Source organism: Lonchura striata, chromosome 4A (assembly GCF_050655825.1).
Source record: "Lonchura striata isolate lonStrDom1 chromosome 4A, ASM5065582v1, whole genome shotgun sequence".
In the NCBI taxonomy this organism is placed as follows: domain Eukaryota; kingdom Metazoa; phylum Chordata; class Aves; order Passeriformes; family Estrildidae; genus Lonchura; species Lonchura striata.
In genome coordinates, this window is record NC_140742.1 from 15,758,447 (window position 1) to 15,779,829 (window position 21,383).

Here is a 21,383-nt window from a genome sequence, read left to right on the forward strand (position 1 = left end):
TTTCAGAAGTTTCTGTTCTTCAACCTGCTATTGCATGTCCATGGAAGAGCAGCAGCTCTTGACTCAGGTGGGTGGAGGAAGGTAGTGCCTGGAAAATCCCCTTTGGGATATGGGGCACAGGAAAGGCAACAGAGCTCTCCAGTAATAGAGAAATCAGACACGTTGCTACTCTTTTACCTTTCTGTGCCCTGGGAAGATCAATGTGAGCAGGGTCCAGCTGTGCCAGCAGGGAGAGGTCTCAGAAAAGAATGTTCTGGATGAGGGGAGAGCCTCAACAGGGCAGTGCTGGGACCTCGTGGAGCTTTATCAGGGTGGGAGTGACAGCCAGGGACAAAGCTGCAGCTCCAGCTGAGGCTCCCGGGCCCCTTCTCTGCCCTGTGAGTGCTGCTGGTGCCAGCCCTGGCCTGGCAGAGGCTGGGTGCTGGCACAGAACACTCCTGGGCCCCTCACAGCACTGTGGGCAAACTGTCCCTTCCTCTTTTCCTGGATCACAAGAGATCCCTGTGGTGCAGGAACTTCCCCTGTGGTGCTTCCTGCCTTTGGTTCTGCTCAGGCCACATGCGGATGCTTCAGAAATTGCACACACTGAGTGCCTTGTCCTTCTGATCTCTGAGGAATTAAAGTTAAATCTCACTCCTTGCACCCTACCAGACTTTATTGGAGCCCTGTTTGTCCTCGCAGAGCTCTCTTCTGTCAGGAGAAGCCTCATTCGTGGCACAAAACTCACTGTTGGAATAAAGCAAATTCATTTCAGCACCATAACATTTTATTAAACTACACTATCAAAGTCACATTGATGGCAGGGAGAACATTGCTATCAGTGCATATTTCCTGGACTAAGACTGTATTTGTAGCATCCAGCACTTGCTGAGGAAAAGGACACTGGAACAGAATCCCTAAGAGACAGTAGAAAACTTCTACAAAAGTCAGGGCAGTTGGGAACCAGCTGAGATCCTCCAACACTTCAAGACAAAGCTGTGAGGGGAGGGGATTTTTTAAAAAGTTTTCTCTTAAGTGGTGTTGAGCTCGCTCAGCTGAGGTAAGGTGCTGGTGCCCAGCAGTTTTTAAGTGGTGTCCCTGTCCCTGCCTGTTCACACCCCACACAAATATTGTGTACTGCTCCTCATGACCTGTGCTGACACCTGGATACAACAGCTCAGTGTTCTACAGTTATAAAAACCTGCTGCAGCTCTAGACCAAACAATAAAAAGTAGCAGAAATACATTCTATACAGAAGTAAAAAAAACCAACAAACCAAACCCAGTTGAATTCCAGACAAATATTAGAGTACATCAGGTTGGGTTTAAAAACTCTCAAATCTAACACCTATGTCACTGTTTCTACTCTCTACGAGCTCTGCCACAGCACCAGCTCAGAGCTGCTTCTGGCACAGAGAGGACACCCCCAGCCCTGCAGCATCCCTGGGAGGGGATGGTGACAGACCTTCCCCAGGGCTGCAGCTGGGGTGTGGATGAAATAAGGCTTTTCCAGTCTTCCTGGGAAGACTCAGGTTTCAGTGGAGGGTGGGAGCTGTGAGCCCCAGCTCCTGGCAGAGCAGAGGGAGGTGGGAGGTGTGGAGAGCACAGAATGAGGGATATGTACAGCAGTCTGCAGGGACAGGGGCTCGGGGCCTTTTCCAGTGAGGTCATGCCCAGCCAGCTGGGATCTGCTCCACAGAGGTGTTCTGGGCTGTCAGTAGCACCCATCCTTCCAGGAGTCATCCTCGGGGGCCTGGGGGGTCTGTGCTGCCTGGAGGAACCTGGGGGGGACAAAACAACACATCAGGGACAGCTCTAGGAAAAGCCCTGTAATGGACACAGGTTTGGGGTTTGGGTTACCAACATCCCCCTGCCATGGGTGAAGTGCTGCTGTCACACCCTGAGCATCAGCAAACACCAACTTGAGGCACTTTAAGGAAATTCAGTGGCTGTTACTGGATGCTTAAACACTGGTATCTGCTAAATTAACACTTTTGTGACTTCAGCCCATGACTGAGTCCAAAATAAATATTTTTCCATAAAAATATAATTGAACACATGAAAAATAATCAGGCATGTAGAGTATGGTATCAATTAGGATATTAGAAACATGAAAAAGGACATTTTTAAAGTAAGTAGATACATTTCAAAGTAAGGCTCCAATGGGACAAAAAAGATTAACAAGCACTGGTTGCTTACTAGTCTGATATAAGTCATGTCATATATCTGGATCAATTTAATTTCCCTCAATAATGAATTGTAGCACAACAGTTAAAAAACAAGCAACAAGAACAAAAACTGTAAGTGTTGTGACACCACCCCCATGCTCTGCTTTCTCCCACCAAACATGCCATGAAGTTACCACAATGCCAAAGAGGTCTGAAGCGCCACTCACCTCCTGGATGGGGGCGTTGCCTTTCCCTTGGGCACGGCCACCCCTGCCACACCCGGCCGTGCTTTCAGGGCAGAGGGTTTGGCCACAGTGACCATGGTGGTGGTCCTGGAAGTGCAACTGCTGCTGGGAGTGCCCGTGTGGAGCTGTGGCTTGCGGACTGGGGGGACAGGAGCCGTGTAGCTGCAGGGCTTCCCCACCTGCCTGCCGGGCAGCAGGGAGCTGGCTCCCGGGGCCACCTTCCCGGGCTGGCGCCCCGTGAGCTGGGACTGCGCGGCCCCCGAGGAATACCTGAGCTTGCTGGGAGTCAGACCTGCAGGGACACAAGGGCACCTCTGAGGGCTGGCTAAGGGGAGAAGGGAATGGAGGTGTGTGGGAGGTGTGGCACTGACCTGCTGACCGCTGCTGAGTCCTGGGGATGCGGCTGCTGGGCACCTGCAGGTCAGACTCCAGGCTGCGGCTGCTCCGCACGGCCTCGAGCGCGCGCAGGCTGCTGCGGGCCAGGTTGGGCATGCTGTGCCTCAGCTCCTCTGAAAGCAAACACAGCCTCAGCCCCTGCTGCTGCTGCTAAAAGGCTCTCTGGAAAATCCCATGCACTTAAAAGCAGAGCAGTCTGTAGCTGGTTCGTAGCTTCCAGTAAACAGCAGTGATTTTGAAATCACAGGATAAGGAGGTTGGAAGAGACCTTCAAGACCATCCCATCAACTCAGCACCACCATGATCACCCCTAAGCCACACAGAGATTGTGACTCCACCACCTCCCTGGGCAACTCATTCCAAGGCCTGACCACTTCTTCGGGGAACCAATTGTTTCTAACACCTAACCTGGAGCTCCCCTGGTGCAACCTGAGGCATTTCCTCTTTGTCCTTTCACTTGGGATAGGGCAGAAGAGACCAACGCCCACCTGGCTGCACCCTCCCGTCAGGAGTTGCAGAGAGCAGTAAGGTCTCCTCTGAGCCTGCTCTTCTCCAGATTGAACTACTGCAGCTCTCTCAGCCACTTCTGGTGCTCCAGCCCACTCCATTCTCTGGCCACACTTCAGCCCCTCAATGTCCTTTTTGCAGTGAGTGGCTCAGAACTCCACACAGCACTCGAGGTGTGCCCAGCACTGGGAACAATCCCTACCATGGTCCTGTGGCCATCCTACACTCCGTCCAGCCCCTGTGTCCCTTGGCCTTGACCCCTGGGCACGCGCTGGCCCACACCCAGCACCGCCAGCTCCCTTCCTGCCCAGCAGCACTGCAGGCCCCCAAGCCCAGAGCCCTGCAGGGGGATCCGTGTGTGCCAGAAGCCTCTTCCCTGGCTCAGATCGCCCTTACCTTCGCTGTTGGCGTACTTGAGGCGCTCCTGCATGGGGCTCTGCACCGCCCTGCGCGGGGCGCGCAGCCGCGACGCCGCGGCCCTGCCCAGCTCCGCGCCCGACGAGGGCGACTGGCAGCGCGGGGAGCTCAGCGGGGACGGCGAGTAGCGGTGGGCGCTGCGCAAGGACAGCGAGCAGTCGCAGTCGTCCTCGTCCTCCAGGCTGTAGGTGTCGAATTCCTGGTCGCTGTAGGTGCCGCGGCGCAGCGAGTGCAGGGAGGCGCTGGAGCTGCGGCGGGACACGGAGGCGGAGCTGGAGGCGCAGTCCTGCCGCAGGCCTGGGGACACGGGGGACACGAATTCCAGCAACACACCCCAAATCCCAAAGCAATGCTTTGGTAGGGATTTGTTTCACACTGGAAGGAGAGTCAGGTTAACATCTGTTCTCCCCGGAATCCATCGTCAGGAACAGCATCACCTGCATCAGCACTGCTTAATTACAGCACAATTAGCATTCAGGGGACCTGCAGTGCTCCCTAATCTCACCTGAGATTGTGAACATTGCTACCAAGCTTCAACAGATTAAGTAGATATTAGGAGTCTAATTTACAGGTATGGGAGTCTCATTTAGAGGTTAAATCTTTTAGTTTAATTCACTCTGCACCCACCAGCATTTCAAAGCTGGAAACAAAGACTTCAAGTCTGTCCCCCATGAAAACACACCTGCCTGAGTGGCACCTGGGTTATTTACAGCTCCTCACCAGCCTATGCCTTTATTGAAGTTTTCCTGCCTGACAATATATAAGCAACTTAAAGAATACCCAAAAAAACAACAAAACCAAACCAAATAAAACCCCCCCAAAAAAACCCAACTGCCCAAAACAAACAAACAAAACTTACTTTCTTCCTGCAGCCGTGCCATGACCTGGACATCAGTGAGGTCCTGCAGTTTGTAGCCCATGGAGATGGAGTCATCCGAGGTGCTCAGCTCGCTGTCCACCGAGGACTGGGAGCTCAGGGCCGAGTGCATGCTCAGGTACCCTGGGGGAGAGGGACACAAGCCCAGTCAGACACTCACAAGCCCACCAAGAGCAGCAGGGATCTGTCCCAGGAATTCAGCAGTGCAGGTGGGAACTTCAGGTCCAGCTCTGAGAAATAAAAATTTAGAAATTCCAATGCTCAGTTTTTAACCTGCTGTTTTCAGGTGCTTTTCAAAGAAGAAATGTGAGGCTGACTGGCAGGAAGCAGCTTGGTCAGTGCTCATGTAAGAAATTCATTTTACACCTGAACTTCACACCTGGGTTTTCCATGTCAGCAGTTACTTCTCTTCCAAGCTGGTTGAAGAAATCATGTTGGGAACCTGCTGCTTTTTCCTGCCTGGCTAAGTTTGATCACAGTTGGAACGGGCTGCTCAGCTTTGCTGGCAAATGGTTTATTTTAACATCACTGTTGAGTATTCAGGAGGTGCCCTGCCTTCAGATCTTCTCAGAACATGGCAGGAATACTGTGAGCTTCAGGATGCTGAAATAATACAGTGACAGAAGTGTGGCTATACCTTAAAGGTGCAGCTGGGTCTATGCTGCACAAATACATACTCCAAGTCAAGATATTCCATTATAAAATCCCATTTCTTTCCTTCCGAGTCAGGAAAAGACTGTAAAAGTTGAAATAAATCCATCCTGAGCAGGGTTTGCACCTGTAGGATGTGGTGGAATGAACAAGCACAGGTTTCCTGCTGTAATTAACAGCACCTTCAACATTGATTAAAAATCCAGCTGGACCTTGAGATCAGCTTTCTAAAGGGCAAAACTCCCAATCCAACTTTGTTTAATTTGGCTGTTGCATTTCAGATTGAAGGTCTAGTTAAAAATAGCCAAGGAAGGGGAAAAACTGCTCCTTCTTCCATCAGTAAAGCTGAGCTGATGATGTTTTTCAAACAGAAACCACATCTGGGCTTTGTCAAAGGGGTTGGTTTGGTTTTCAAGGGAAGTCACTGTTAAACATTTTCCATTTGAAGGGTATGAAAGCTGTTTTTTCTTGGAAATAAGATTTGAGTCAGTCAGGTTGACAGGAAACTTTAAACTCATCTTAGCACTTGCACAAGGCACAGGGAAGAGGCACCTGAGATTAAGTGAACTCATGATGCTCCAAAAAGACAGAGCCTGTCCTGGCCCTGCCCTCCCACCCAGAACATTTGCAGAAGCCAAAGACACTTTGGTTTTACTCATCAGGAGCTGCTTCTGGGTGAAAAGGTTCCCAGACACCTGGACTGCCCCCCAGCCTCATTTGAGAGATAAGAAATTGCCTTAGAGATGTTTCCCTACAGAGCTCAGCTGGCAAAAATCCTCAGTCCTACGTGCATCCTTTTGTTTGCAAAACAGAGATAAGTGTTAATTTCTATTTATAGCAGAAAAACAGACCTCAAAACCAGACCTGCACCTGTGAAAACAGCCACAGGCAACCCTTCTTTTTTCAGAGGGAAAAAAATTCATTTAACATCAAGTTTGGAGGCAGAGACTGTTAAACATGCTTTGTGTTTTGGAACATGCAAAGTAGGGTTTAGCAATTCCACACAAAACAAACAAATAAGGAAGAGTTCTTTGATAACAGAGCCAAGAGGGAAAGCCTTTGTGTTGGGAACAGCAGGAACTGCAGCAAGGATAACAAATGGAGCTCCTGGAAGAGTGTTCCTGCCTCCTCAGGCACAGGGAGGCCGCAGGCCACAGCATTTTGGAGGAGCTTCATTATCAGACTGTAACAAGAGTTGTGGCTGAGCTGCCTCTAAGGCAGGGAATCTTCTCCACACATGATTATGGCTAAAGGAAAACTTTTAGTATTTTGTCTTAGTTGCCCACTCAGGCAATTGGAGGCTTTACCCTGGAGACTTTGGCAGCTTTTTGTTCCCTGCATTAATCGATATTCCCAAGAGAAACCCTCCCCAGAAAACTGAATCCAAGTGACTCTATAAAGATCACGTCTACAGACTACAACATTATTCAAGAGTGATATATTTTTGCCCCAACAGGTGTTTTCTATTTTAAGCCACTTAAAATTAGTACCATTTATAAAAATATATACAGAGAGAGAAAAAGTAGAGAAACCCAAACCAAGAAATAACTACAGGACATATAGAATGCAAGGAGGTTTTCTCCCACACAAATGAAACCTGGGTGAGGAAGAGAGCAAATGAAAAGGGGAAAACACCACAAGTGGCCATGAGAACTTTTCCCTGTGCCAGTCCCTAACTCTCCTTGCATTTTCAAGAGCCCAGTGCTGCAGTGCCATGCCATACCTGAGCTGCCACAGGTTAGTAGTGCTTTGTTAGTCGATTTGAGGTGCCCAGGAGAGTTTAGTGCATTGCTACAGGAGCCTGCCTCGGAATTCAGGTTATGTGCGCTGGGAGATGCCAGGGGGCTGCAATACAGGTTTTTCCATCTACTGGCTAGAAGGAAAAATACAAAAAAGCCACAAAGGTTAGCAAATTATTTTGGAAACAGAGAGCAAGATCAAGATACAGAGGTATCAACCAGAATTAAATTCTGCAGCAGAGGCACTTGGTGCTCCCTGCCACGCTGAGCACAGCAATGCCCAGTCCCCCACTCGTGTCCTTTAACTGCTTCTGTCCCTTCTGAAGAGTTCCACGAGTAACTCCTGACAAGCTCAGTTTTGAAGAAGCCATACATTTCACAAAGTTCCAGTGCTGGGTGGATGACTATTTCCATCACTATCTGCCCCCTCATTTTAGAGAGCTCACTGAACTTTGTGTTACAAGTGTGTTATTCTGAATTTTTGTGATGGAACCAAGACAGTATTAAACCACAGAAACTATGCCAACCCCATATAAAAAACAACTCTTTGAATTAAATTTGTTCAGCTCACACACACTCACATGTTAATAAACGAACCAAAATAAGGCAGGTGGCAAAACCAAGTGCCCTCACTTTTACTGGAGGTGGAAATGAGCAGCTACAACATTGAGGAAATTACTCACACCATGATCTGGAGATACTCAAAGGGCTGCTGAACTGCCCACAGAACTCAGTTCTCCCTATTGTGAGAATATCAGCTAAGAATATAATGAAGATTCACCATATTAAGTTTTCTTTTTTTATTTCTCCCACAAATATTACCAGGTCAGACTAAGTACAACTGAAGCCTGATACATTTCAGAGAGAAAGCAGGGTATCAAATAGATTTCATTCCAATTTCTAAGCACAGATGGTTTATGAAAGCAAATGAAGTTTGTTCACAGAGTCTATTCGGTTATCTCCAGTCAGGAATGCCAAGGTTAAGCTCAAGATCTCAAGCAGTGCCAAACACTGTTAGAATGAAAATTAAAATAACCCAGACCAACCACCAAAGCAGTGACCTCAGACTCCAAACCACAGGGCTCGAATTGTTAAACTGAAATCAGAATTTCTGCATTCCCATGGAGACAAACCCTCAGACACCAACATGGGGAGGCAGCTGGAGTTGGATCCCAGCAGCTCAAGGATATCCCTGAACTTCCAATCAGTGATTCTCTCAGAAGTGTCACTTCTGCAAACACAGCTTTTGTGTCTGAGGGTTCCCAAGTCCAACTGGGTAGTGGAGACTGCAGCACATCTCTGCAATAAACCTGCAGCTGCAGCAAGTCCTGACCAGGAGAGCTGGATGAGAGGGAATCTAGAGAAGGTAAAAAATATTTACTGATTCCTTTCCAACCCCTCAGGGTCTGTCAGGACCTCCAGCCCATTTTACACAAACCTGGGGGCCATTGGAACTGACACAGGCAGGATATGCACCAGGTGCACTGCAGGTGATGCAGGACAGAGGTAGGGGCAGAAAAAATTCATTTTTGTCCTGTGAACTGCACATGTTGTGAGAGCTCTTCCACCACTGAAAGCCCAGGTGGAAAAGCAAAGCCCCAAAGCCAGGCCCCAGAACACTGCCTGAGATCAGGGCTGAACCCACTGCACACAACATTCCAGGTTTTTGCATCAGGCAGATGAAATCATGGATTTCCCCTCAGGATTAACACAGCCCACAGCCACCAGGAAGTGCTTTTAGGGGATGATAAAATGGAGAAAAAACCTGGTTTCCAAGTGACACAATTTCTTCAAGTTTAATATTTCATTATTGTAAGCTTTGAACAGCAGACAATTTTTTCAGCCAGGTAAGAGCAGTTGGGAAGATCCAGCAGGAATATCCAGTAGGATATCCAGAGGAGGAATCAGCACCATTAGGAACACTCAGCACCAGGAGCAGTTCTTCAGAAAGAAGCTGCAAGAACAGTTTTCCATGGCCTTCTCCCCACTCCCCAGCAGCACATTTTTTCCTCTACACATTTCTTACATTTAAAACTGTTTAAATATTAACAAAACTTAAAAATTCAAGAGCCTGCCAACACTAAGCTCGATTTTCCTGCTTAGAATGAGATTTGCAAGGGACCCCAGAGCAGCAGAGGCTGCAGCTGCCCTACCTTGGTCCAGCCTGTTGATGAGGGTTCTGCAGGCAGCCTCAATCTCGGGGCTGGGGTTATCCAGCACCTGCCGGCACCACTTCAGAGGAGAGGCTGTTTTCTCATCCATGGATTTCCTCGGAGACACATAGAGCCTTTGCAAGGATTCAAAGGAGACAGGAAGAAACACTCATTAATTCAAAGCATACAGCTACCAAAGTGGCATTTGCTAGAGTGTACCCATCAGGAACCAAGTTACCCAAATTTAAAAACTGAGATTTAAATCTCATATTATGACTTGGGAAGAAAGTTTACTGCCATAACAGGAAAATTCTATGGCTTCACAGAGAAACCTACAGGCTGTGCAAGGCAACGTGCCATCCTAGGCTGTTGCAACCCTGCTGGAAATGAAGTTGTTGGAATACCCACCTGTCTCTTCCTCTACTCCCCTCTTCCAAAACCTCCCCCATCTCAGAGGCAGTGAGGGTGTGAGGCACTCCTAACTTGAGCTGCAGGGTGATCTCCTTCCAGGAGTTGTGGGTTTTGTTTAAAACCCTCTGGATGTGTCCTCACAGCTGTGTCCTCCCAGCAGCTCTGAGACACCTGAAGGTGCATTCCCAGATTCCAGGGATAAACCCCTTCACTGCAGGATTCAGACATTCCCAGACAGGCAGAAGGCTGTGCTTATCTTCCCTGTAATGTCAGATAAATTCTCCTCCAGCCTGAGTGTCTGCCACATCTCTGACACCTCCATTGCTTTGCATGGACACCCAGGATTAGCCTTATGGATAGACAGATTTAATCATCTTAAACTCCTGGATTATTTACAAGGGATTGGGTGGAAAGCAACAATTTCACCAGATTTCCAAAGCAGAACATCCCTCTGAGGAAAGGTCAGAGCTGGAAGAGCCTTTGCTATAAAAACAACTCAAGTATTTTATTTACACATCCTACATTTGAATTTTTAAAAGCAAAAAGCAGTTCCCTATTTTTTAATGTTTTTGCTGTTCAGCAACATATTCAAAACTTGTAAGGGGAAAGAAAAATCAGTCCTCTGTACTTCCTAAAGTGAAACTGGTTTTAATTCTTGCAGGTCACTTGGAGAACACCCTGGTGCAGAGGCAGTGAGACCTCGACCTGCCTCTGGAACCTGATGGTCTTCAAGGCCCCAGGCAGCCCAAATCCTTCTGGGATTCTGTGATTTGTGGACATCAGGTTTGGCTCTCAGGTTCCTCCTCTCCTGAGGCTCTGATGAGCTGCTGGCACAGCCTTCAGCTGCTCCCTCTGTGCCAGAAAATCCCCAGCAGCAGCTCCAGGAGCTCCTGGGCCAGCCAGGAGCTCTCCCATGCAAACAATCACACAAGTGCTGCTTTCCCACCAGCACCTCCCTCTCCTGCTGCTCCTTCACCTCAGGACCTGCTCCCAGGTGACAAAGAACCCTCCTGGTCACCAGCAAACCCCTACAGCCACAGCTGAGCATTTATGGTGTTCCCAAAGCTGGCCTCACTGACGCATCCAGAGGATTTCACCTTCATCAGGCCAAAATCCAGTATTTAAGCATAATGTAACCATAGGGGTGGAGTTAAGATTTGAAGAGATGTCTGTCTGTGCTTCAGTTGCTTCCTCCTCTCTCCAACTTCTGTCACTCCTGCAGCAAGGTACACTGAGCCTTTCTGCTCCAGTTACTCATTCTCTCACAGCCAGCTGAGATCCAAGCCATGAAACGCTGATTTCCACAACAAAACTGCTGTAAATCAGCAGGAATGACAGTCATTATCCCACTCATTCCTGAAAACCTAGGTTTAAAATACAGAGAAACACTGTGGGACTCTCAGCTGTCAGGCTGTAACACCAACACCTGGCCAAGACAGAACATAAACAGCTGGGATATTTAAAATATTGTACAGGCCTGCGTGACCTACTGCCCTGACCCTAAGCCTAACCCAGGCAGGGAAAACAGAGAATGCAGAAAGCAACACTCCCTGGACCTGGCTGGTTTTGGGGCTATGAGATGGAGCACCACTGCATGCAACAGCTCTCAAAATACTATTTGTTACCTGCAGAAGGACATTATTCCCTAATTTTTGCCTCCTGAAACACCACTCATGATTTGCCAGCCCTGCCTGTGGCCAGAGCAATCTTTTTCAGGGAACAGACTCAGCCTCTTTAGTCACAACTCACACAGGAGCTTCCCCCACCCACCAAGCTTCACACAAACCCAAATGCAAATAAAAAAAATCCAAAGGCTAATTTGTTGTTGACAATATAAATGCTGAGGAATGAATGCAAATATTCCTGAGTCTCCAAAGGTACCTCTCAGGGCAGACCCTGCAGCCAATCCTGCTGCATTTCTCCACGGAGAAATGAGCATTACAAGCACTCAAATCCAATCAAACCCAGGAAGCAAAGTGCTCCCTCTCCCTGGATTTATTGTACAGCTCAGACCACAAAAGGAGCAGTAAAACCATCACACAAAAAAGAGGCCAACAGCCTCCTCAGGGCAGGGCAGGCTGCTCTGCACATATTCCAGGTTCAGGGAGAGAATCCTGCCCTGCTCCAGTTGCTCTGCCCAGCTCCTCACCCTTTTTCCATCAGGAGAATCCCAGCTGAGGATGGCAACACTTGGTTGCTTGGCAGAGCCATTCCCACATGGAGCAAAGCTGTGGAGTCCTCTGAGCTCTGTCAGAGGACAGGACTCTGATGTTTTCTGCTGACAAGTCCATTGGCAAGAGAAGCTCTCACAATTTCCCCAAACCCAATTAAGCAAACACAGCTCAACTCCTCAGAGCACTGACAGGCAACTTAGCTAAAAAAAAAAAAAAAAAAAAAAAAAAGGAATTCTGGTTTGAATTCACAGCACCAGGGTTGCCATTTTCCTTCTGTAGGAGCTTTGGGAAGGGCTCACACCATGACTTCTCCAAAGGTGCTGGCACAGCACTAAACTAAAAGCATCAGTTCAAATATTTGAACGTGAATCTTTCTCTAGACATATTAAGAGCCAGAAGTCACCTTCTCCTAGGCTCAGGAAAGTCCAGGGACAAGAATCACCCACCAGAGGCTGACTTAACCCAGCCTCACATCCAGGGAGCTAAAACCTTGGAACAAGGGGGGTGTGAAAAGTTAAAAACTTGTGGCTTTGTTTAAAAACACTCAGAATTTTTCTTTCTGGTACTTTCAGCTTCTGAGGCCATTTGATTTGCCAGGTTCACTGAACCCCAGAGTCAGGCAGAGCTGAACACAGCCCTGCTCAGGACCAAACCTTACCCTGCAGTTTGCTCCTCCAGCTCAGCAGTTTGGGTGTTCTCTCTAAATGTCTCTGAATGTTTTCTTTTGTCAAATTGCAAATGAAAATAGTTTATTTAGATAATTACAAGGCCTCATACAAAATGCACAAAGTAAACATTTGGGCAAATATTCCCAGTTTGATGTATCGAGGGTTTGTTGTATAAATTATTAAATACAAATGAGATTTTCTTCAGCTTCTGAGAGGAAACCCTTCAATAATAAAGTATCTTTAGTTTCTGCTTACTAACATTTGTGTTTACCCCACAAAACAGAGTATTTTGTGACAAACATCTGTGGTAAGGACCCAGTGGCACAAGGATTTTTTTCTTCTATTAAGTTGTAGCCATTCACAAATAAATTTATGATACACTCTGCACTTTATTCTGACATAATCAAGAGCACTAAAACCAAGGAATATTCCAGAGATACTATTTCCCTTATGGAATCAATGTCACAGAAGGATTTACAGGAGTCAATGGCCACTACTGCTGGATTTTGAAATGCCTGCTTTAAAAAAACCCAAACCCCAAGAATGCAGGAAACACAGCAACTTTCTCAACTTGCACAATGCACCAAGAAAAAGCACCCTCACACTGAGAAACTGATCAGAGCAGGTCTAAGAGTGAAAGCTTGAGAATTTTAGATCCTGCTCAGGCAGAGTATTTGCAACAGAAATCTATAAATCCTAAGAGCAGAATTCAGGCTGCAGAAGGCTCTAGAACCAGTGCATTAGGAAATTAAACTGAGTGTAAAGCAAAGCCCATTTCTGAAGACACAGCTTGGGTTATTATCCATCTTCCAAAGGACTTGGCACCAGTGTCTGCAGCAGCTCCAAAAATGGCAAACACTGCACTGATTTGCAGACCTTTGAGGAGGAGTCCTCAAATAGCTGGAAGTGTTTAGAACAATTCAGGCTTATGAGATACACCTCCTTCAAGTGCTAAAGGGCAGCTAAATTCCTCTCCAAAGCATGGATCTCAAACAGGTAATACATTCATTTTCCTTTCCTTTACATATCAGACTTCAGAGAGTTGATTTCCAGATTTAGTACTCTGCTTTATGCTGTGCTAATATCAAATCTAAACACTCCTGCTGAACAGAAATCCTAACACAGACAAGGCTGGAGTAGAAAGCCACAGTGAAACAATACTATCCAGGTTCTCAAATGACAGAAACATAAAAGGAGAAAATGGGAAAAATCCCGTGGAGAACACTCCACACAAAAACATTGTGCTGTTAGCCCAAGGAGAGGTCTGAGCTTTATTCCCAAGAAATTGCAAAGAGAGGAAAAAATGACACTGCAAAGACACTTTCTCATGTCAATTTAGGGACTAATCCTGCCAAACAAAACACCAAAAATCAGTCCCCAAGTCAGAGAAGCTCTAAAGCTCACATTAAATGGATCTCCTGACCCAGGCAGCAGCCTTACAGCGATGACAAGGCAGCTGGGGTGCAGCTCCAGTGATGCTGTGAACACACACACACACACACACACACACACACACACACACACACACACACACACACACACACACACAACCCAGCACTCCCGTGCCAGCAGGGCCAGCCTGCTCCCCACCTCTCTGCCACTGCCACTGAGGATTTTCCTGCTCACCCCTCATTCTACACAAAGGTGAGGAACAGGAGCCACAGCCTGGAGCAGTTCCCAACCTGAGGCAGGGGAAGGCAGGCTCTGCCATCAGAGGCAGCTCCCCCTCCCAGGCTGAGCTCTGCACGCGATGTCACCTCCAGGCAGGTCCTGCCTTTCAGCTCTGCCCGGAGGGAGGTGCTGGGGACACTCCCACAGAGCTGCACTGCCTTCTGAAGCAGCTCCTGTACCCAGAGACTGTCCCAGCAGGGCAGATGTCACCCAGCACAAACAGGTAACACCCTCCTCAAACCAGTCAAGAAAGGTTTGAAGTCACCTGTTCATTATTTAATGCAACAGTGGTAAAAATCCCTCATAAAATGACCAGTCTTAGAGAACAAGACCTTGCAAATCACTGTTTCCAAGTCATGTAGATCTTGTCAGCAGCACCCTGTCACCAGAAGAGATCAGAGGGAAGCTACAACACAGCCTGTGAAGGGTATAAATGGATTACACAGAGACACTCTGTAAGTAACCTTCTCCCTCAAGCTGGAGGCAGAAGGTGCTGCACTGGTAAAATTCCTTGATTTTGTGCAGCATCATACCCTCACTTGGTGGAACTTCTCCAGGATTTCTCTCCCTATCTCTGATGGTACAAGCAGCAATGATTTCCTCCAGTACACTGAATTAAAAGACTTAACCATGAATATAGAAGAAGGTCACTGGACACAGAGCTAAGGCTGAGAAATCACATAGCCAGGAACCTCCCACAGTGTCATTTCTGAGAGCAAGCCACGCTCCTGCTCCCTACAAACACCAATTCACAGGCACCCCACTTGCTGTGCTGAGCACGGATTCAGGCAGGAGACAACACAACACTGAGGAGAAGACAGCATGACCTAGTTTCAGCTGAGACAGACGTTTGGGAATGAGAGCAGCAACTCAGGGATTCACCTGAGTGCCAGGGATTCCTTCGTCTCCTCACCTCATGGAAAAACCCCAGAATGACAAACACTGGGAACACAACCAATGCAATGCTGTCAGCAGCAGACTGGGTTTGTTCCCTGGGTGAGAGGGAATTTGGATGAAAGTCTTCCCAAAACAGCTCAGGAGCTGCCCTGTGCTCGAGTCCAAGGTGAGCATCACTGGGCTCCTCAGTGCCAGAGCCCAGCTCCATGGGATTGGTCTCTAGGATATTTACAATTTTGAGCAGCTATTTGAGAAAGGGAGCTGAGGGAGCAGCAGAGGCCAGGCAGGCCAGGGCAGAGTTACAGCAGCTGGGAGTGGGCTCTGCCTCGGGTTTCACACAGCTCAGTGGCTGCAAACACAGCTCCAAAACACAACCTCGGAGCTGCTGAACCAGGGGAGCTGCACAGAAACTTCTGCAACTTCCAGTTGAATAAAGAGAATCATTTCAAAATAGAGCAGGGATTGAGACTCCACCTGCACCTGCAGAGAACAGCAAGAAACCCTCTGACCACTCCATCCTTCTTCCAGGGAAGAAGGATGTACAATATTTTAAAAATGATTGCAAATACACAGTACACTCAGCTAGTCCCTTTGGATTTGTTCAATGTAGGCAGCACTAAGTACTTCCCCCATCAGCAAAGCCACCTTGTTAGAGCTGATCCTAAATTCACAGAGAATTAAGGAGTATGTGTTGTTTTTTTTTTCCTACTTGTTTTAAGAAAACCCTCCCTCCCCTCCAAGCAGTTTACTGGTTCTTGCTGTGGGAAAGCACAAACACCTGCAGGGGCTGCATTTATGGAGACAGTTTGGGATATTTGGCAGTGAACACAGGCACTATTGATTGTACACAGGATTAATTCCCCACTTTCAGAACAAGAAGCCACCACTAAAAGCAGCTTCCTGCTTCAGCAGGTTTGTTTGACAAGAGGAAAAGGGAACAGATGGAAGTGATGCAGCACAATCAAAGATAATTTATGGAAACAGCACTTGCAAAAGTGCTCTGGATCACCACCCTTACCCAGCTCCTCAGGGGCCTCTTTGTCACAGATTGCCCTGTTCCAACCAAATCTGGCAAGAAAACAGGGAAAACAAACCCACAAGGATCCTACAAGGTGCAGAGTGAAGGGTACCTGGGAAAGAAGGGCCTTACCAGCCACCAACTCTCTGTGAACTGAAGGAAAGGTCAAAGAACAGAACTCCTGGGCACAGAATCTCTCCTGATTTCACTGGTACTGATTTACCCTGCCTGGGTAAATCTCAGCCTCTGAGACTCAATAGAATTTGAGAACTCTCCCCTGCCACAGGCTCTATAAATGTCAATATAAACCTGGCTGCTTCCATTATCACGGAAATAATAGTTAGTCTTCCATATTCAACCTGTTAAATATATTCCCTTATTTATTTATAAGAAATCTGCTCAAAATGCTGTTTAGGTATATTGAAGAGTTCCCGTGATCAAGTTAGAACCAGTATTTGGGTTTTAAAAGTACACTTGCAAAGGAAAAAAAAAAAATCACGTTTTAAATATAACCTCAAATTCAAGCTGGAGCTAATGCCATGACCTCATTGAGCTCCACTCCATTAACAAAAACGTTACCTTCCCTTCTAACAGCTAATGAATGTTTGGAGCTGAAGGTTTGGTTTGTGTTCAGCAGCCCTGTCCTTGCTGCCAGATTAATCTGGCTACACAAATTTGAAACCCAATTTGCAGAGCCCTGAGGCTCTTCCTCCCAAGTTTTACAAATTAACAGTTCAGGGTAAAATCTCAAGTCCCAGTTATTGCAGGAGCTGGAATCAGCTTTTAACTCTACATTTCCCTTGCCCTCCCTACTGATTCATAAAACAAGTTCTAAACAAGGCTGGTGGTGGAGGGGAGAGTCCCAGAGAGTCGGGTCAGTTAAGGATTACATCACTGATCTGGTTCAGTTCATGTCTCTGAACAAAAGAGGTGCTTAACTGGAAAGAAACAGCCTTCAGGAGCTGGGAATGGTTTATCTCCTCAGGTCCTAGCAAAAGCCACAAATTCCAGATGGTCTAGGGATTCTTATTGACAAAACTGTTAATAAAATATGGTATTTGACAGTTGTGTTCAAGGTTTAAAAGCTCCATTATTCATTCATCTGCATGTGCTATATATAAATAAACTTAGAGGGAAAGGAAGCTGCAGCAGTGGCTGGAAGGAAGCAGGGGAAAAAACAGCACCTACAGGTAAACTTATTTTTTAAAAAATAATGGTTTGGCACAATGGACATAAAAATAAGAACAGTCACTAATGAGAACGGCATTTTTGCTGCTAAAAATCCAAGTCCTGTACAGAAATCAGTTTATAGCTTTAAAGGAACTGCTCACCTAACCACAGCACGTCCCTCTCCCCCAGGCCTGGGGGTACCTACCAGCAATCCTCCTCTTCAGGGCAGTTTTCCAGTTCTAACACTTTGACTTCATCCAGATCCGCGTGACTGGGAAGCCCCTCTAGATCTGCACCCTTTTCACCAAGATTCTGTTCATGGATTGCAGCCGGGGCGTGGATCCCTGCCATGAGCAGGCTGCCCAGGAGCTCAGAGCTGTCACTTGTATCCAGAGGTGAGGGACACTGGCCATTGCTGTGGCTCTGCTCCCCATTGGGAGACACCTCCTCGGGGGCACTGTTGCAGCTGTATTGCATTGGGGCATCCAGGGCTCTTTTGAAGTTGTTCTCTCCTTCCTCCTGCCTCATCTTGCTCAGCTGGCTGTGCAGATCCGCCATCAGCTGCAATTCCTGCTGCTCGGTGATGGCGTTGATGCTGTTGTTGATCTCCATCCCGTTGAGGCCGGGCTCGTGGTTACCCACCCCAGCACGGATGTCCCCTGGCACGTTTGTCCCCAGCAGGGTCCTGCTGCTCCTGCTCCTGGCGTGCTGATTGTCCAGCTCCAGCCTCCGGACCAGCTCCCGCAGCTTCCGCACCTCCGGGCCCACGTCCTCGGGGGGCTCCGTGCCCGGGCCCATGGCCGAGTGCTCCGGGGCGTCTCTGCCCAGGGCTGGCTCCAGAGCAGGGTCCTGCTGGATCAGGGGGGCATTCCCGGGCACCACCATCCTCCAGGGCGCCTGGTCCCACTGCAAAGCACAGCAAACACAGCAGAGATCCACCAGAGTTTTAGGTAAATGGAATTAGACACCGAAAATTCTGGCTTTTATAAGCATCGGCTAATTAACACTGGGGTGGAAGGTGTGTGAACGTCATCCAAATCCAAAAAGAATGACTGAAGTTAGGGTTGAAAATTGCAAAGCCCACGGATTCCTCTTTTTGAACTGCAAGGATGTGCACCTGTTCTGAATCAGTGAATTTAATAGAAGGAAGCTGATTTAATCCCTCACCAATAGTTTAGTTTCCATCTGTTTACCAACAAAATACTTGGGAAAAGCACTGAAGGAGCAAAGTCAGGAAACATCATTAACAAGGTGCTGACGTCAGACAACAACAGCGTCAAGAAAATGGTGAAAACATCCTTTGTTCATTACCAGGCTTATCCTGGAAAAACATAAAAAACTTGGAAAGATTTCTGTATCACCTTATACCAAAGCAACAACAGGAACTGCAGTTACTGTATTGTGGTACATGAAAAAAAGACTAAGTAACGTTTTTACTGGTGTATTTTCCTGTTACAACTGAAAAGAGAGGGGTGTAAACAGGGAAAAATAAAAAAAAATCCCAACTTAAGATTACATACTCCACTAAGTCAAAAAACCATAAAGTGCATTTCACACTAGTTTTACAATATGAGCAAACATTGCTTTCCCCCTCCACCTGATTTACGCGAATTCTCAGTTTCACGGGGCACATTCATTTCCAAACTGACTCTTCATGAAAAACCCTGGTACTGAAAATCCCTTAATTAACAGTACACGGAGCAGTAAAATGGGTTTGAAGTCAGAAATCCTCTCTGTTTTGGAGGAGGGCAAACTGACTGACAGAAGAGGGAGTGAGTCAATACAGCCAATTCAAAGTTTAAAAACTGATGCACTTGTTACAACTGAAATCAAACCCTGACTTCCTGTGGCTGTGGATGGTCTTCCCCCTCCCTCTTCTGCCTGAAAATGTCATTTGTTTTTAAGTGCCAGCAGGCAAAGGAAAGCACAAAAACTCAAGTGTCACACAAAGCAAGGTTACAAACAGACACCCCCATAGGTACCTCAGCATCTCTCTATTAATTAGGCACTTGTAACAGCAATAGCTGGGTACATTTCTTTAAAAATACATTTTGTTTTGTTGGGTTTTTTTAGCTGATTTTTTCTTCTTATTATTATTTTGGTCCTCTATCTGCGAGATATACATTTTCAATTTCCACTTGAGTTAATAAATAAACACAAACAGTCCTTAGGAAGAGCTGTGAGTGAACAGAGCACACCTTCCACCTGTATTCCAAACCCGTGCCTGTAAGCAGCACCGCAAAGGAAATTTACTGTGGAGTTACCAAGCAATCCCATTCCCACCCATGTGCCAGCTTCAAAAAGCTCCTCGCACGGATTCCCACTCCTACAAACCCACAGGATCCTCTCGGGTAACTGCACGGTGTGATTTCCAAAGAGGTCTCAGAAGGGAGCAGTGTGATTCCCAGACATATCCCAAAGCTCAGCAACTCGGAGGATGCACCATGGAGAGTTCTAGGAGTTCCACTGTCCAAGCAAAACAGTGGCTCAAGGAAGCGAATTAAGGAGATCTGTCACCCAAAAAATCGGCTCTCTTTCAAGGGTGAGGAGCCTCAAAGAAACCTCACGTGAGGAAAAAACACACGTTGAGGGGGAAGAGCAGCTGAAAAGCGCTCAGTCTTTCCCCACAACCACTACGCCTAAAAACCACCCAGAAAAAAAACCCCAGCAAAGACATGCGGGGGAAGAGATACAAACCTGTGAAAGTTAATTTTATTGTGTAACGGTGGGGGGGGGGGGGGGGGGGGGAAGGAGAGGGGGGAAGAAATAAACCACGTTTAGAAGAAGGCAAAAAGGCGGCAGCCGTGAGCGGGTCGGAGACAATAATTCGGAGTTTGCCGAGCAGACATCCGGGTGCCTCACCGAGGGTAACGGTCCCCTCGCCCCGGGCTGCCCGGCCGCGGGGGCTGCAGGGCTCCGCGACCCGCAGGGGCGGCCAAGGGCGAGCAAAGGGACTCTGAAGGGGCTGCGATGCGGTTGGGGGGTCTCAGGGGCGGTGATGGCCGTGGAGGTGATGGGGGGCGCAGGCTCTGGGGGGCTCCGAGAAGCACAGGGGGCTGCGGGGGGCTGTGACGGCGTGCGGGGTTCTGCGGGGCAGCGATGGCCGTGGGGCTGGAAGGGCTGCGACGGGGCTGCGGGGGGTGTGACGGCCACGAGCGCTGCGAGAGGGCTCCGAGAGGCCGGGGGGCTGTGATGGCGGGGGGGTGTGGAGGCTCTGAGCAGCTCCGAGGGCCGGGGTGGGGTGAGGCAAGGGACGGGCTGAGGGTCTGAGGGCTCTGATGGCCGCGCTGCGGGTGCGCGCCGTGCGGCACCGGCGGGCGCGACCCCCGCGGGGGGCACGGGCGCGGCCGGTCCGCGCAGAGCCGAGCGCGGCGGGCACCCCCCACCCTCGGACGGTACCTGGATGGATGGATGGATGGATGGATGGACGGTCGGAGGGCGGGCGCCCGCCCGGTCGGTACCGGTGCCGCCTTTCTCCGGCGGCTCACCCGGCCCGCGAACGGCGGGAGGCGCCGCCCCCGCCCCTGTGTGGGGACGGGGGATGGGGGCACTGCGCCTGCGCGGGGCCGCCCGGGCGGGGAGCGGCCCGGGGGGAGCGCGCGGCCCCGGCCGGGGCACGGGCGTGAGGGGAGGCAGGGGAAATGGCGGGGAGAAGGGGGTGGGTGAGGGGGGAAACGGGGAGCGACGGCGTGGAGGTGAGTGGAGTGAGGGGGTGTGGACGTGAGTGAGGGGGAAAAGGGATGGGTGAAGGAAATGGGGATTCGTGAGGGGAGAAAGGGTTAAAAGGGGGAAAGGGGTGAGCAGAAATGGGGTGTGTGGACGTGAGTGAGGGGGAAAAGGGATGGGTGAGGGAAATGGGGATTCATGAGGGGAGAAAGGGTTAAAAGGGGGAAAGGGGTGAGCAGAAATGGGGTATGTGAGGGAAAGGGGGAAATTAAGGGGAAAGAGGCGAGTGAGGGTGAAAGAGCGGAATGGGATGGGTGAAGGAGGAAAGGGAATTGTAGGGAAATGGAGCAGGTGAGGGGGGAAAGAGGGTGAGTGAGGGGGAAGGGGTGAGAGGAGGAAAAAGGGGGTGAATGGGGAAAATTAAGGAGTGATGATGGGAAGGAGGTGAGTGAAGAGTGGGGATCAATGAGGGGAAAAGGTTTGCAAGGGGGAAAAGGTGAATGGGGAAAAGTGATGGCAGAAAGAGTGTGAGTGAAGGGGTATGAGAGCGAGGGGGAGGAAAGAGAAGGAGGGAGAA

The 21,383-nt window shown here is 48.7% G+C and overlaps 1 protein-coding gene across 2 annotated transcripts; it reads right to left on the bottom strand.

Moving 5' to 3' along the window:
- Positions 1-748: 748 nt before the first annotated feature.
- Positions 749-20,670, bottom strand: LOC110477966 (SLAIN motif-containing protein-like). 2 transcript variants are annotated; one of them, XM_085570777.1, is made up of 9 exons: positions 20,540-20,670; positions 17,346-18,046; positions 9,132-9,265; positions 6,963-7,112; positions 4,571-4,711; positions 3,691-4,008; positions 2,763-2,900; positions 2,374-2,683; positions 749-1,759 (listed from the first exon to the last, which is right to left on the bottom strand). In XM_085570777.1, exons 2-9 carry the CDS (start codon positions 18,023-18,025, stop codon positions 1,693-1,695), a joined length of 1,938 nt encoding a protein of 645 aa, XP_085426903.1. In that variant the 5' UTR covers positions 18,026-18,046; positions 20,540-20,670; the 3' UTR covers positions 749-1,692. The 2 variants fall into 2 exon arrangements, with proteins under 2 accessions (XP_085426903.1, XP_077642699.1); XM_077786573.2 differs by lacking the exon at positions 6,963-7,112.
- Positions 20,671-21,383: the final 713 nt, after the last annotated feature.